General features: G+C 38.6%; 1 protein-coding gene across 1 annotated transcript in view; it reads right to left on the bottom strand.

Moving 5' to 3' along the window:
* Positions 1-1515: 1515 nt before the first annotated feature.
* The window catches only part of RSL24D1 (ribosomal L24 domain containing 1), a 23774-nt gene continuing 8338 nt past the window's right edge, over positions 1516-16951 (bottom strand). The window contains exons 3-6 of the mRNA XM_034783764.1: positions 10200-10272; positions 6695-6758; positions 5452-5537; positions 1516-3958 (exon numbers count right to left, since the gene is read on the bottom strand). Of these exons, the coding sequence (XP_034639655.1) occupies positions 3885-3958; positions 5452-5537; positions 6695-6758; positions 10200-10272 (297 nt within the window). The 3' untranslated portion in view covers positions 1516-3884. The remainder of the gene's footprint in view (positions 3959-5451; positions 5538-6694; positions 6759-10199; positions 10273-16951) is intronic.

Here is a 16951-nt window from a genome sequence, read left to right as displayed (position 1 = left end):
AATAGTCAAGCTCTCGAGAGAAAAATTCTTGCACAGATGGAGTTTAATATTAAAGCATATGTTTTATTTTAAAATATATGCTTTTAGAATCTTTGCATAAGAAATTGGCTATACGTACAAATATGATTTAATCATCTATCACTGTATTTTGGAGGTAATCATCCTTCCAGGAATATAACTCTGATTGATGATGTACTTTGAGCAAACCAGTACCTAAATTCCAAGAGAGAATCTGATTGTTGGTTTAACATGGATGAAAAAATATGGTTTAATTATTTAAAATTGGTAAAAGAGGTGCTATATTGCACAAGGCAATAAACGAGATGTGGGAAATAATCATGGACACTGAGACCCAGGAGCAAGGCTGCGAAATGGTCACAGAGGTGCAGCACCACCAGGCTGCCCCCCACCAGCAACCACAGCACACCCCAGGCCGCCCCCAATGAGCACCCGTGGCACCCCCAGGAGGCCCCCTCCCCCGATTTAGTCAGGGGTATATAGTACAAGTCACTGACAGATCACAGGCCGTGAATTTTTGTTTACTGCCCATGACCTGTCCATGACTTTTACTACAAATGCACGTGATTAAAATGTAGCCTTACCCATGAGCACTTAAAAAAAGATTGAGCCCAGTGTTCTACCTTATATTCTCTCATTAAAGCAGGCTCTACCCTGCAAGCTGTGTGAGCTATTTCCGAATACACATGCTGTATATGCCTACCGAACCCTGGCAATACCATTATTTAATGGATTTACACCAGTATGTTCAGATATCTGGAGTTTGAAGCCAAGGTTCTTTAATAGCTTTCTTTCATGAATCTCTAAGTTTAGGATGGGGAGGGGGGAGAAGAAAGAGGAAAGAGAGGAGGCTTTTAGAAATGTATCCTTTTGGAATCTAAAATTTTATTCAATAAGGTACCAAACTTGCCCTCAAGCATCTCAGGCAAAGTGAGAAGGGGGTGGGAAAATCAACTTTCCCAATGCACAGAGCTAAAGCAGAATCTAAAGTCTAAAAAAATCCTCTTCCCTAACGCACCACATATATGGTTGGACTGCCCCTAAACTGCTGCTGCACACTGCTATATTGGGAACCTCTGTGCAACAGCAGGGGCTCCTAGCACCTCCCCTTCACTCCCAGCACAAAACTACACTAGTTCCATTTTCAGATGTTCTTTATACCTGTACAGGAAGGAAGCAAAATCTGATCTTAAGTGCACCCTGAAAAAACTCCATACTATCCATCACCTATCATGAATTAGGTCCAACTTGCATGTCGCCAATATGGCCTGATGCACTCTGAATAGAAATGCTCCATAAAATTAAGCTCTACAGTGTTACAATAACTAAAGTATTACATCTAACCTGTGATGTCCTTTTTCCATTAACAATTTTTTCTAATGCAAGTTCATTGTTATGGCAGATATCAAATTGAAAAACTAAAGTCTGGCCCACAGAAAACTAGCTTTGTTTGTATATCTAAAGAGAATCAGAATTTCCTTTTTAAAAACAGTGCAGAAATAGTCACAGATCTGTAATCCAACTAATAAAATGAATTTCTGCTTTAAGTGTTGCTGTACCAGACAAGATAGGGTTTAAATCCTTTTCTTGTTTATAACTAGGACTTACCAGAGCCCTTGAGGCTCTTGCCTGCAGCCAAAGTCCTTGCAGTACCTGTCATCTTGGGAAGCAATTCCATCATCTTCAGCCCAGTATTAAAACAAAATTACCTTTCTCCTGATTCAGTCACAAAAGCAAATTTTCTAAGAGAAAAATGACAATAGCTTTAGCAAGGCCTAGTCTTATTTACAACCTTTTTGGTAAAACCAGAGTGAATAAAAACCTCATAAAGCAGAACTTTCTTTCTCAAAACAATAGCACCCAGTTTTCTCAGTCTTTTCCTGCAGGTTTCTGTAAGAATTCCCAAAAAGGTGAGTCCAGGATCAGTGTATTTTTGTGCAACTGGAATCCCTTTATTAGTATATACTTTAGATCAGGCATTAAATTACAGCTTACAATTTTATTAACGTATTTGATTATGTTCACTGTTTTGTTGCCCCAAACATACACAAGCTGCTTAATTTCTTATTTAATATAGGGCAAAGATATCAGAAATGCAGCATTTTAAAGATCTAAACACATATAAAGGGATACTTAACTTGCATGTGCACAATGCTCAAAAATGGATACATTTGTACCTTTCAAAGAGAAAATATTCTCTGCCTTGGTGGAGTCTGAGCACTCATCTTCATTCAGGAATGTATTTTAGCATCTGATTTCACCCTATCAGCATACATTTCCTGGCTAATCTGGCAAATGATTTTGAGACCGTATTAAAAATCAGCACTTACCCAGCAAATACAATTCATATCAGTCAACCAAACACTGATCATCAGGTTTATGTGGCCACTATGTATCACACTTAACAGATCTTACAATTAAACTTTACCTTCATGTCCTAAACGCCTGTAATTGTTATTTATATAATTTTAAATATGTTTTAACAGCAGTGTGTTAGCATTTAGAATACTCTAAATTGACACTTAATTCAAATGGATCTACATTTTTGAATCCAGGCACATCAGTATTCCCCCACAGTCTCTTTTTGAACATACAAATTGTAATTCTATTTTTATTTAAAACAGCATACAGGTATATACATTTTTGAAATAAGGTAGTTTTCCAATTGAATTTACCTCCTATTCATATCAGGAATGAAACTGCAAATTATGATTTTTCAGTGTAATTAGCAGTGACAAGGAAGTAAATAATACTTAAAGTGTTTTTGAAAGGCTTCCCTAATCATGGTGTAGGTAAACAGTTGTCCATTGAAAGTTATTTATCTGAGTGCAAAACTGATAACACTTTGGATGAAGAAAATACTACTATGAATATCCAACATACCTATACTTTAAAGCAACTTTTCTGTCAACATAATTACAAAAGCATTAAGTTACATTATACATGGTAAAAAGTTAGATTTATTGCATGTTTGAACTAGCCTGGTTTTGTGGCACAGATTCGAGTTCCAGTGGTTATACAGGTGATGGTTCCAATCTCCAAACTGGAAGCCACCCTTCTATTGGCAGCCTTCTCCAAACAACAGTAAAACTTGCATCGGTGTTAGTTGTTCTAATAGACTATGCTAAATCAAGAAGAGTTCTTTTAAATATGGAAGGAAAAAAAAACACACAAAAACATTTTCCATTGTTACATTTTAAGCAGTCTATTTCCCCCTAGTGGGATATAGTAAAAAGCTAACACTCCACTGCAGTAAATACAGACAAAATGTGATTCTGCCATCCCTTGTAGGTGCAAAGGTGCAATTTACCCACCACTGGAGGGGTACGGCATACCAAATTAGAAAAGACTTGGACCCAAGTCTACTGAGGAAAACTGCCACTGAAGCCAATTATACCTTGAATTATTAGCTAGATAAAAAGGTAATTACACTGTCTGTCCCTGGACAATAAAGAGGTATATATTATCTCAAATGAAAGGCTTTATGTTATGCATCACTGATAAGGTTTGTCCAAAAGCATTATCTGTAGGACAGCCATTTCATGCCAATTACCTCATTTTTATAATTACAAACAGTACTGGGTGACTTGCAAAATAACTTTTGCTCAGTAAAGTATATTTTTCTCCCAATAAAGAATTGAGAGTACCTTCCCTTAAAAGATATAATTAAACACGTCTGGTGCTTCACACACAGCAGAACACAAAAAAGAAAGATATGCATCTAGGGTATGTTTAATCACCTTTCATTTCAATGAACAAATGTCAAATGAATCAATAATGCACGAGTCAGAACTCTGAAGAGGAGAGTCAAAAAACAGTAAGTAAGTTGAGGAAGTAAAAATAGAAGGAAAAAAAGGACAAGGTTTTTAGGACTCTTCTTCCATAGCTACAGCCTCTTGCAATTTCTGTACCATTTTCTCCTCCAGCCGTTTTGCTTTGCCTTCAAAAGAAAAGAAAAATGACACATTTTAACTGAACAAACTTTTATTTAACAAAAATTGTCTAGAGAGAATTCTCAAATTACAGCAATCAAGTTAACACATATTTGTTATGACCTTTATTATCAGCTAGCCATAGTGACAAAGAGGTTTTAACAAAAGGCAGAGCTGTCATTACTTTAATGCCACAACTAAAATCAGCTTCACTTTCGCATAATACACTGATCATTCGCCTCATCTAGTACTATGGACTTTTGCCAGTATCAATCAGAACTTCATGCAGTAGCATTAACCACTCCTTTGGTAAAGGGAGCGAAACTGAGAGGCTCCTGCTCACTTCTCCAGTTTTAGAAGAACGGTCCCAGGAAAAAGGGATACAGAGGGGAGGATCAAAGCGGAGTGAAAAATAGGCAAAAGCACACCGCTCTTTTACACTGCCCACTGTTAGCACCACACAGAGATCTACAATATTATAGACAATTTGCTGTAATGGACTATATTAACATAACCATATAAAATAAGGAAATTTAAAATATAGTATATCAAATCAACATCCAAGATCAATTTACTAATAATTTTTTCAAGGCATTAATAGACAAATTTTCAGCTGATCTTCATTTTGCATAAGGGTAGTTGTGTGCCTAAATACATGCAAAAGATGGAAATCATTTGAAAACATATCCTATAAAGAACGTATTTAAGAATAAAACAAATTTCATAAATAAGACAATGTCTACACAATCTATTTTACCAATACTTTTTAATGCATAACCTAGTATTTGTAGTAAAGAATTTTGGACCAGCAGAAAACCAGTTGGGAGGAACAGATTTTTTCCAACTGTAACCTCAAATGGAACCAAGAAAAATGTAAACTTTGCTCAGTAATGGAGAATATAAATTCATATCTGTGCATTCTTCAGATACATTTTGATTAATATTAACTAGACAATTCAAAAATAGTTGTTAATTAGCTGTAACATATTAAGTTTAATAAACATTTGCATTTGAGACGTCATGTTACAAACACTCAATTATAGAATGAAAGACAAGATGAGTGAGGTTCAATAAAAGATAATACCTCACCCACCTTGTCTCTCTCATGTCCTGGGACCAACATGGCTACAACACTGCAAACAACTGAATTATAAAATGTCACTTTCTCAGATGGGATTATTTGCTAACATTTCAAGAAGTCCAACATTGTACAGATGTAGTAACTACAGTATAATTCAATGTATGCCAACGACTAAATTTAAAATGATGGAAACCAGACACATAACGAGGTCAGCTGATTATTTTGGTACTGTAGAATTTGAATAGGTAACAGACACTGATGGAATTCTGCCTGCCATGGGTGAAGGACAGATGGGGGAGGCTGGTCTTGTGGGGGAAGGAGAAAGAAGGGGATTATATCTGGCTCATTAAATGATGGACGTTGCTCAAAATAATTATACATGAACTATCCAACCAAGAATTCAATAAATCCAGTTCTTACCTGCATGTGGAGCCCGAACAAGATGTATGTTTTGCTTGACTTCTTTGATGTCTTGTGCCTTCTGCAGCTCTTTGCTCTTCTTTAATCTGAGAAAAATAAGGGGGATTATTATTTGTGAGATTATATACTAAAGCTTAACTTTTTTTTTTTTTTTAAATAAATTTATATACATCATGTGTAGGGCTCGGTATCTGTCACGGAATTTGCGGAAGTCACAGATTCCGTGACTTTCCCTGACCACCGTGACTTCTGCAGTGGCTGGTGTGGCTGACCCCAGGGCTGCCCAAGCAGCTGCTCAGGTGGCCCCAGGGACAGCCACACCAGCCACTGAGCAGCAGTCTTAGGGGCTGCAGGAGCCATGGCGGGTGGGCGGCCTTGGGGACAGCAGGCGCAGCCACTACTCAGTGGCCCTTGGCAGCTGGTGCCATTGGCCCACCCCCAGAGCAGTAGCCCCCCTCCAGCCTCCCAGAGCAGTGGCCCTCTCCCTTGCTAAGATTTAGTTAGTGGTATATAGTACAAGTCATGCACAGGTCACAGGATGTGAATTTTTGTTTATTGCCATGACTTTTACTACAAATACCTATGACTAAATCGTAGCCTTAATCAGGTTTATTAAATCTTAGTGAAATTTCACATCTCTCTGAGTCCACTAGGGAATTATAGTGGTAGTTTTACAACTAAAATAGAATCCAATAAATACTGATGCAATGGGATGACAGAGAAAGTTTCAAACTATGAGAAGTTTATTCAGATTTTGGAAACCTCAAATTACGTACAAGTCTTCCCCCACCTTCCTACAAATATCAGAATACAGCTCCTAATGTTTGGCAAGATCTCCTTTCCCTTGAACAGTCAGCATTCTGTAGACTCATTTCTCAAGCTTCCTAATGTGTTACCATGCTGACCAATATTGTCTTATTATTTTCTTGTACTTCCTAGTCCGTTTCCATCTGCTGTCTGTTGTCTTAAACAGCTTGTAAACTCCTTGGGGCAGGGACTGTTTTGTTGTGTTACTGCAACGCCTAGCATAATTGTCCATGACTCTCTTGTGTGCTATGGTGCCACACATAATACATCAATAATACTTGCACTACTGTTCGTGTGTCAGGAGCAAACAGCCATTTAAAATTTGTGAGCAACATCTCCATGGAGCAAGGGCATCTCTTTGCCACATGCCTGTACAGCAGAATGCAACCCAGAACCTGATTGGGATTTCCTAAGTGCTACTGCAAATCCTTCTCACCTGTTCATGATAAATTTAGCTTGGCGTTTTTGTTTGATCTCTTCCACTCTCTTCATTGCTTCAACTGAAACAAACAAAAAAACCCAGAGTTTTTAAATATTTTTAAACTTGTGTGTTTGATAATCGAATTAACATCCTGAAACAATTTAACTAGTACTGTTTTAAAGGCACATTTTACTATAATGTGTTCCTTAATATGCATAGAACCTAGAGTAAAAGGAACATCTAATGATTATACTAGAGAAGTTCTCTTTGCAATGTAGTATTCACGGATACTATTCTGTAGCTAGAAATTACCATCAATTTTACTTTTAAATTTCAGTTCAAGCTTCCACTTGGTCTATACAATCTCTCTCTTATCCTTACCATCATTTCTCACAATGGAGGACTTTTGTTTCCAGTTCACCATTATCCAAATGTCATTACCCTTTTCCCCTTAATAATACTTCTTCCTAACTTAAAAATAAATGGTGGTCTCACATGCCACAAAATCATCACGACTGAAACAAAATATAGCAAACTAGTGCAGAATCAATGGGATCAAAAGAACAGGACTGCACAGCTTTAAAAGACAGTAGGAGGCAGAATCACTTAAACACTAATATAATTATTAAGAATGCAGTTCAATTCTATACTCTGATTCTCTAACACAGAGGTTCTCAAACTGTGGTCCACGGACCAGTGAGCTCCATTCAGGTGGTCCAGGGATAGTTCCAAGGTGTGCGCCTGGGCTGACGCACACAAGAGAATGAAGGCAGGCGTGGCTCCTCTAATTAGGTGCCTGGACTCAGGAGAAAACGCACATATAAGGTGAGATGGTGGCCTTGGGGGAAATTGGGGGTAGGTGGGATGGGGTAGTGGGTGGGGGAAATTTGGGATGTGCAGGGCTGCGGCAGCCAGAGAAAGAGGTGACTTTCACAAGCTCCAGGGCTGCGGCTGCTGGGGAGAGATGGCCCTCCTTCCCAGCCTCAGCTCTGTGGCTGGTGTGGCAGGGGAGAGACATCCCTCCTCCTTCTCAGCCCCAGCTTGGGGGCTGCCGCAGTGGGGGAGAGAGGGCACAACCATCACATTAGAAAGGCAAGACTACGGATATTAAAATATGAATTGTGTGCTTTTATTTGTAGAACAAAAAAAGTTAATTATTATTCATTTTTTATATAATGCTTTTATCCAAAGTGCTTTACGATAACTAACGATACAAACAACATTTGGAAAGATCATTAAAGTGGTCTGCTGAGACCCTCAGCAATCAAGTGGTCCACACACACAAAAAAAAAAAAAAAAAGTTTGAGAACCACTGCTCTACCAGTTCTTCAAAAAATAAGGACTAAGTGAAACCCGATGCCTGCTCACAGCCTGACTGCCCAAAAAATCTGAACTCGTTTGAACAGTGATGTGAAACAAAAAACCAATCTAAGGAAGATCAGGTTAATCAAAGGTTAAAGATGCATAAATCCAGTAAAAATATGCTCTCCTTCCATTCCCAAATCTCTTGCCTATAATTGATGAGATTTACAAACAACGGCTCAATCAAACCTGGGGCTCGATTGACAGTGCTGTAAATTGAATAGGCAGCACAGGTATACCAACAAACTCTACAGAGCAAATATGCTGTCACATCAACATACTAACTTTTTTTTTTTTAATGTAAACAATGCAAAGACAACCTAAGTATCACTTTGAGATCATGTTATAAGTGACAAGTAATGTAAAAGTAATGTGACACTTATTTTTTAAGCAGAAACTCATCAATTCCTTGCTGTTGGGAGTGGAAATTTTTTATTTAAAAAAATGGACTACTTGTGCAAACAGACTGAACGTTAGGTACCTACTAGCAAAGATGTAATACATACTTACACAGGAACCTAAAGATAATTGTGGAAACACTAAAGGTGAGTCATTAGAAAATGAAGCAGGAGTCCTAGCAGTTATGACTTTTTAGAAAAAAGGAACAGCATATTTTTGAATCACTATGCTCTTCAACTCTTTACTATTTTGTTGTTGAAACAATTGCAAAATTAGCTATTTAAGTCTTAACAAAACTTAATATTAATTTTTAAAAATATGTTTAGTTAACATCGCACCATCACAGCAGCGAAGAGTTAAATAATTTATCTAAATTTTAAAAGGTCTGGATAATTTTACTAACAACTTGCGTAGGTTCACCTCTAAGGGTAATCACCCTGAAGCATGAGATTTGTCATCTGATTGTTGCAGGAATAAAGCTTTTTTTCGTATGCACATAAATAAACGATTAGACCAATGCATGATGGGTTTTTCTTCACTTCCATCTCAGGGATCAGGTATTAGCCAGTCAGAGGCAGGTCAGTCAACATGAAAGATCAATGGTCTGATTTGTATGGCAAATCCTGTGCTCCTAACAATACGATTGTGAGAAAATGCTGAACACAGACCAAGTCAGAGTTTTTAGAGTGGTACTCAATTTTTAATTCTCACCATCATACTTCTCCCTCAAATGCAATAGGAGCTGTCCAATCTTCTTAATTTTCTGGCTTTTTATTGGCTTTCCTGACAAAGTCTTTTGGTCAAATTGTTTGTTTTAAAAAACTAACAAGGACAAGAACATTTCTGGTAGAAAGCTATAAATCTTCAGAGCTATGGTGATCTATTGTGTAACTATGTATTCGGAATTTAGGCATTTTTAATACATACTGCACAAGAATGAAAAGTATTAACTACTTCACGTGTTACACATTACTTGCTTTCCAGATTTCATTAAAAAAAAATCTAAGCTGGTTTTAAGAACACAAACACATACAAAAGTCATTGCAACATCAGTAAAAGCATTTTAAAGAACTGTTATGTGTACAAAAGTCAATTTATCAGATTGCTCTGAAATTAGGTATTCAAAAAGCCTCAGACATCAAGTTTCAAACAGAAGAATGTGTTTTACAGCAGAGTTATATACCTATGAAAACTTTTGTAGTGAAAATTCTGTGAATGACAATGATTTACAAAGGCAAATATTGTAATTTATGATTACAGTTGATAACTGAGCATCATATAGAGTGATAAGAATCATATATTCTATTACTATTGTTTTGTAGAAATGGAAGCAGAAAAAAAAAGTATATCTGTAATCCGAGTAGAATCTTGGTTTGTGTTGAGTAGTCCCTATCAAGTTTGATATTGCCCTTTTTACAAGTGGAGAAAAAATGTGGACTCATTTACCATAAAAGGCAGCAATCATAAGGGACAGGTCTATCTAGATTATAATGCAAAATTAAATTTGTTTTTTGTATGAAAATACCAAGAATAACCCATTTCATTTCAATGACGTGCAGCTGGGAGGCAGAACAGAAATTCCTGTTCTACTTTGGGGCACATTTAAAAATAAATCTCTTTTCAGGTTTCTAATATTTACAAAAGACTAATTATAAATATGAACATCAAGATTTAAAGTCTTCTGACAACTGAACATGGAAAGAAGATCTTATTCCCAGCTAGTCTTCTAGAAAAGCTGGCATTTCCTAAAGTGACTTACCAGTTTTGCTCCACAGCTCTCTCTGGTATTTCAGTGGCTCGTTTCTACGTTTTTCGAACTCAAATGAATTATCCTGTGTAAAAAAAGGAAAGTGAGTACAGCTTACATTTAGATGCAGTAAGTGGGAAATACACAGTTTTAGGAACAAGTAGCTGCATAAATAAAGTTATTATCCATAATTTACATTTGTGAAAAGAAATCTAAAGGATCTCAACATAAAATTCCCTTCATTTTATCTAAATATCTATTATAGATATTTCTCTAAACCTCTAACAAATTAATTTAAATACAAAATATCTTAGCAGCTCTCAATACTAATTTCTGCTACATATAATTGAATCCTAAACTTAATATTTTTAAATATACTTGTGTGTCAGGTCTTTAAAGGAAATACTTCCCCCCACCCCCACCCAAAGCGGGGCTGAAGACCAGCAATTACCCAATATGATCATTTTGTGAAGTAACGTTGAGTCTTGGCAGGGAGTGAATAAGCCAGAGCCTTGTTGTGATGGCTAGGAAAGAACCCATAGAAGTTACTCATAGCAGCAGCAGGCAAGAATGCTAAGAGGCAGAATTACGCACTCTGACCTACGCTATGTTACTATGTTAATTTAACAGAAGATAGGGGAGAAAGAATAGGCATGAGAGAAACACCTTTCACACACAAAGATACTTAACAAGAGGAAGCAGGCAAGCAAACAGACTGCCTCAGAGATGAGGGTGATGTTATTGACATGAACTGTGACCATATAGATCATTGTTGCAACCACTGTTATATATTTGCAGCAAATATTGTACAAAGGTTGTTGTGTGAGGTGTCTATAAAAAGGTTATGATTTGCTGGTTATAATTATGCTATCTTTATGTGTGTATCTTTTTGTAGTTGAAGTTATAAATATTGCCTATGTACTCGTATCTCAATGTGTTTTGATTCAAAGTAGCCTCAGTGAAGCAAATTTGGTCAGCTTCTTGAGAAAGGATTATTCTCAGTAAGTGTCCAATCAAGCAACACTTAACTGACAATAAGAACGGGAGTACTTGTGGCACCTTAGAGACTAAAATTTATTTGAGCATAAGCTTTCATGGGCTACAGCCCACTTCTTCGGATGCATAAAATGGAACATATATTGAGGATATATATATATACACATACAGAGAGCATGAAAAGGTGGGAATTGTCTTACCAACTCTGAGAGGCCAATTAAGTAAGAGAAAACTGATAATGAACTGTGGGAGATGCCAATCCACATATGAGCTTTCCTGGGAACATTCAAACTAACATGTAAACAATAGCATCAGCCTGTAAAGAACAGAGTCACGCATAGACATGTAATTTGCCCATGTGACTCCAAACTCCATCTTGTTGCTGTGATTTTGCAGAGGAGAACCAAGGGGTTTCCAGCCACAAGAGAAAGAATATAAAAGGCCCTGGAAACCCCTCCATTTTGTCTTCAATCCTGCTTCTTACTTCTGGAGAAACCTTGCTACAAACTGAAGCTCTGAACAAAGGACTGAATGACCCATCCAAGCTATGGATGTACTCCAGAGACATGATTTAAACCTGCTGTTTATTCCATCACTGCTACAAGCCTGAACCAAGAACTTTGCCGTTACTGTATGTAACTGATTCCATTTAACCAATTTTAACTCTCATCTGTATTTTTTTCTTTTTATGAATAAACCTTTTGGATTTTAGATTCTAAAGATTTGGCAACAGCATGATTTGTGGGTAAGATCTGACTTGTATATTGACCTGGGTCTGGTCATTTGGGATCAGGAGAACCTTTTTTCTTTTACTTGGGTATTGGTTTTCATAACCATTCGTCCCCATAACGAGTGGCACTGGTGGTGATACTGGGAAACTGGAGTGTCTACGGAAATTGCTTGTATGACTTATGGTTAGCCAGTGGGATAAAACCAAATTCCTCTCTGTTTGGCTGGTTTGGTGTGCCTTAGAGGTGGAAAACCACCAGCCTTGGGCTGTAACTGCCCTGCTCTAAGCAATTTGTCCTGAATTGATACTCTCAGTTGTGTCCAGCCAAAGGCAGCATCATTACAATGAACTAACGATGAGAACATGTTGCAGGAGGTTCTACGTGGGCACTAACACTCTATATCAGTGTTTCCCAAACTTGGGACGCCGCTTGTGTAGGGAAAGCCCCTGGCTGGCCAGGCCGTTTTGTTTACCTGCTGCGTCCGCAGGTCCGGCCGATCGCGGCTCTCATTGGCCGCAGTTCGCTGCTCCAGGACAATGGGAGCTGCTGGAAGCGGCGCAGGCTGAGGGACATCCTGACCGCTGCTTCCAGCAGCTCCCATTGGCCTGGAGAGGCGAACCGCGACCAGTGGGAGCCGCAATCGGCCGGACCTGCGGACGCGGCAGGTAAACAAACCGGCCTGGCCCAGCCCACCAGGGGCTTTCCCTACACAAGCAGTGTCCCAACTTTGGGAAACACTGCTCTATACGTTAATCACCATAGAGAGTTGTCTGCAGAGAGCTAGAGAACCACTGCCAAACATCTCTTATCCTTCCTGCTCCCTTCATCTCATTGAAAACACAACCACTGACTTCTCCACTGCAATGGGACAGCCCTGTTTTGGAGATGTGGAGGCTTGAGCCAACCCTCTCCATCTTCAGATGGACGAAGGAATCCTTTGCTTATGAGAGTTGAACTATGCAGACATCACCTGCTGTGCTTCAAAGGGGGACACTGACTGCAAGCAGAGGGAAGGAGAACAGCCAACACAAACTGACGTGGTTCTCTGTTCCCACCACCTCTAACATATCATACCCACAGCAATCACAACTCTTTTTAGTGGTTAGTTCCCAGCAGGCTCCTTCCTCCCTCACAAAGTAATCCCTGCATTCCTGTCTGTCTCTGGAACTACCTATTCTCTCCTCTCACTCTTCCCATGCCTGTTGCTACATAACTTGATGTAGGATGGGCGTCATCCAAACCTGCCTTGCACCCCCAGTGATGAAGTATCTGGAGATCTGTGGCATTTAATCCTGTTGAGCTCCACCATTGACCAGCTACTGAGAGCACCATAGTAGCATCTCTGCCCAGTGTGGCAATAGCGGGGCTATCTTCTGCTGTCCACTCCATGTTGTTGCTGAGAGAGAGCCCTGTGGAGCTCTCTCTCAAATATCAGTAGGTCAGGGTTTATTCATGGTTTTGAGATTGAGATTTTGGGGACCCTACATTACTACCACCCTCCAAACAGCAAACATATTGGCCATAACCCTCACTTTTTTGTTAATCAGGGACAAGTCACCATTTTAAACAAAGAAAACTTGGTTTGAACGGAGAGCAGAATGGGCAGCAGTTCTCCTGAGTCAGCACCAGGTAGTTATGCACAACGAAATAACTAAAAATGGTACCAGAGGGCTATTCACTGAATCTAATACATCATTTGTTCATTTCCAGATAGTTCTCAGAAAAATGCCAAAGCACCACTTGTAAACGGTCTCACACAATTTAACATCATTCACAATCTTCATTGAAAAAAATCTTACTGAAGGTCAGTTTTAAAGACACTGGCAGACCAAAAAATTCCTTTTTTATCCGTTAGCTGGAACTGCAGCTGTAACAATAATACCAATCCTTTCAACTCCTCTGTATTTGAACATCTTGATTCGATAAACATCTTAATAGCAAGAAGAGAGAATGCAGAGCGCTAAAGGCCAAATCATTTTGCCATGGCTCTTAACAGCTAGAGCTGCAGACCCTCAACACCCAGGAACTGCATCCCTAATTGTTAAGTACCCTACTCTCTTTCCAAACCAACCTCAGATTGCTTACTGTTTGGAGAAACATTCTAAATTGTTTATTGTCTACATAGATGTAATTTACATTACATCCTTCTGCCAAAAATCATGTTTGTGTGGTGAACTTAAGAAACAAGAGTAAGATATTAACATGTTGGGTGAAAGACTATGGGTTTGGGAGGCAGGAAGGAAGTTTTGTTTTTTGGAGTTGGGGGGGAAGGAGGATATTGAGTGAAGCTAGTTCTAGGTATACACAGATCAGAGTAACTGTTTTAGGCTTTGTCCATGCCATTGTCTTTTCAGTTACCATCTAAACAGTGAAAAGAAACACTTTGCTCACCTATAACACCTTTCAGCCAATGACTGCAACACACTTTGCAAAGAAATTAAGGCTCACAACACCCTTGCTAGGTATGCAATAACACTTTTTACAGATGCTGAAGAGAGGTATGGTTATATAGGTCATCTATGGCAAGAACCAGGGCAATAATCCAGATCTCCGCGCTCTATTTTATGCTTTAACTACAAGACTAACTTCTCAGTAAAAGAAACAAGGAACATAAGCCCAATGGTTTTGCAGGAGCCATAAGATCACCATTAAGCACCTAATCAAGTCAGACTACAGACACTTCAAAAGACACAAGAAAAACCTAGAGAAATATTCTGGGATTCTAAAACCTTGTAATGTTGTTTCTGAGCTTTAAGAGCCATTTGTGCAGAAAAGCAAGTAGGAAGAAATTTGCAACTTTTCACAGTGATGCTTCTTGGTACTCTGAAAGCAAGACTTAAACCCAAACTATAGTCAAGGGAGGTAGAAAAAGTTCTAGATGGCTCCAGTCTACTTGGGCTAGGGGAATTTTCAGAAATCAAAATGCAACAACCTGGAGTAGATCCATCAATTAGGTCAGAAGTTAGAAGTGCCATAAGCAGTAGTCTAAATGTAGGTCTTAATGGTCATCTTAATTCTGAACCAAGAACCCTGGTAACAACCCAAGGGGAGAGGATGAGAAATGCGAAGACAAATATTTTGCTCTGTCCTAAATTATTCTGAGTAGCCTTAACTAACACCAACTAGAATAGCAAAAAGTTTTATACAGCTGTCTCAGGAAGTCTCTTTCCTCTACCACGTGGAGGAAAAACGTCTCACTAGTATTCCCAGACTAGCTGACCAAATGCCACTCAGAAAGGAAAGACAGCCCAAAAACAAGCATTGATTAGATATTCCATCCAGTCCAAGTACAGCAGCAAGAAATCCTCAGAGAAAATAATTGTGTGTTAGTACCAGAGATCTCAACACCCGCTAAGCACAATGTGGCTGCAAAAGCCTCTCAGCACTCCAGAAGCACTCCTAAAAAGACACACACAGCACTGTCCAGTTGCTGGTTATATTACAGCGAATGACAGCATTCATTTGCTGCTTGCGATGCTAAAAAAAAGTAGCTATATACTGATTGGACAATGTTCAATTCAGCACATATATTTTAGTGGGATTTTGATAGGTAGTTCTGGTGCTACCCATGACTCTGTAGACGATGCCACCTCTTTTCAGTTTATCTTCCCTAATAACAAGAACCCTTTAGGTCTAAATAGAGCTTTTATCTACAATATACTGTAACTTGGCCTCATATTTGAGTTTCGTTTTTCCTTTTCTTTATAAATTAGAATAATGTCAGCTTCTGTTAGGATACTGTTAAGCCTAAAATCTGAAGTGAGGAGCTTAAGAGAATGTGAGAACAGAACAAACTAAGATCTTCTGACCATTCTTCCTACTCCATCAGATCAGGGATCTCAAAAAAAAAAAACCACACCACAGTAAAACTCTTCTAAATTAGTTTTTAACAGTATAAAGACACACAGTACCTCTTCAGAAGGCCCAGTTATTACATGACTGCCTAAAGATTATGTCTGGCAGCCACATTAAAAAACATACTCTTGGCTAACTGCATAATAATGTCTACAGGGAAGTTACACAGACAGCCGTAGGTCACTAACAGTACCAAAAAAGTACTGAGCACCCTTATTATTCTGTTAATAAAAGCTAATTAAATCCCAATAATCCTATATTTAAGGACGGTCCTAGCTATGTATGCATATTTAATCAATTTCTCCCAGGGAAGTAACTCTGTCTTGAAATTCTTTTAACTTTTTTTTAAATCTATTTCATGCTTGGGAAATGAAAGAATCCTTGTGGGGGAAGATTCTTCTTATAAATTCTCTCCTTATAGAGAAAGATCAACATAGTTGACTGCCTTACACTTCAGAAATCTATATAGTCTACAGATTAAATTAAAGATCCTTCAGAACAAGAAGTATAATACAAGGGGAAAATGCTTTTGCTAAAATGAATGTAAACAAGAGAAATATTCTTTTCCAATAAATAAGTTTGGAGTCTGAGGAAAGCATAAGCAAGATGTTTGTCAAAATTGCATCATCATAACTGCCGCACCTGAAGCACTGAAAGTCTAGAACTTGATGAGCAGAGCATTTAACGACAGGCTTAAGAACAAACTGGTAGGCTTGTTAGTTTTCTCTGATATGACACCTGCCCATGTAGTAATGTAGTAAGTGAAGGCAGCATGGTAAAGGCCTAATGAAGGCCCAGTACGAAGCCTGAACCAAACTAAAGTAATGGTCAAGGCTTTGCTAGCATAGAAAGCAAAGGTAAGCTGTGAGCAAAAGGCAGGCCCTGCTCACAGAAGTTGGCAAGGAAAGGGCTGATGTTGCAGAAATACATATTCATTTAGCATAGTTATAGTATAAACATGGTACCAAGACATACCATACGGGAACATTCCACAGATAACATGGAACAGACCGACCCATCCCAATGACAGGGGCAAAAGGGTAAAATGATGGATAGAGATGTTTTGATCGAACCAACAGGTACAAGGTGCGAGGCGGCCCCTTACTGCATAGAGGGGTTGTACCTTGCTACGTAGAGGGGTTGCACCTCAATACGTCAGGAGTGATATGTAACTTGTTTGTA

Source organism: Trachemys scripta, chromosome 10, assembly GCF_013100865.1.
Source record: "Trachemys scripta elegans isolate TJP31775 chromosome 10, CAS_Tse_1.0, whole genome shotgun sequence".
In the NCBI taxonomy this organism is placed as follows: Eukaryota; Metazoa; Chordata; order Testudines; family Emydidae; genus Trachemys; species Trachemys scripta.
This window is presented reverse-complemented; position numbering and strand designations above follow the sequence as displayed.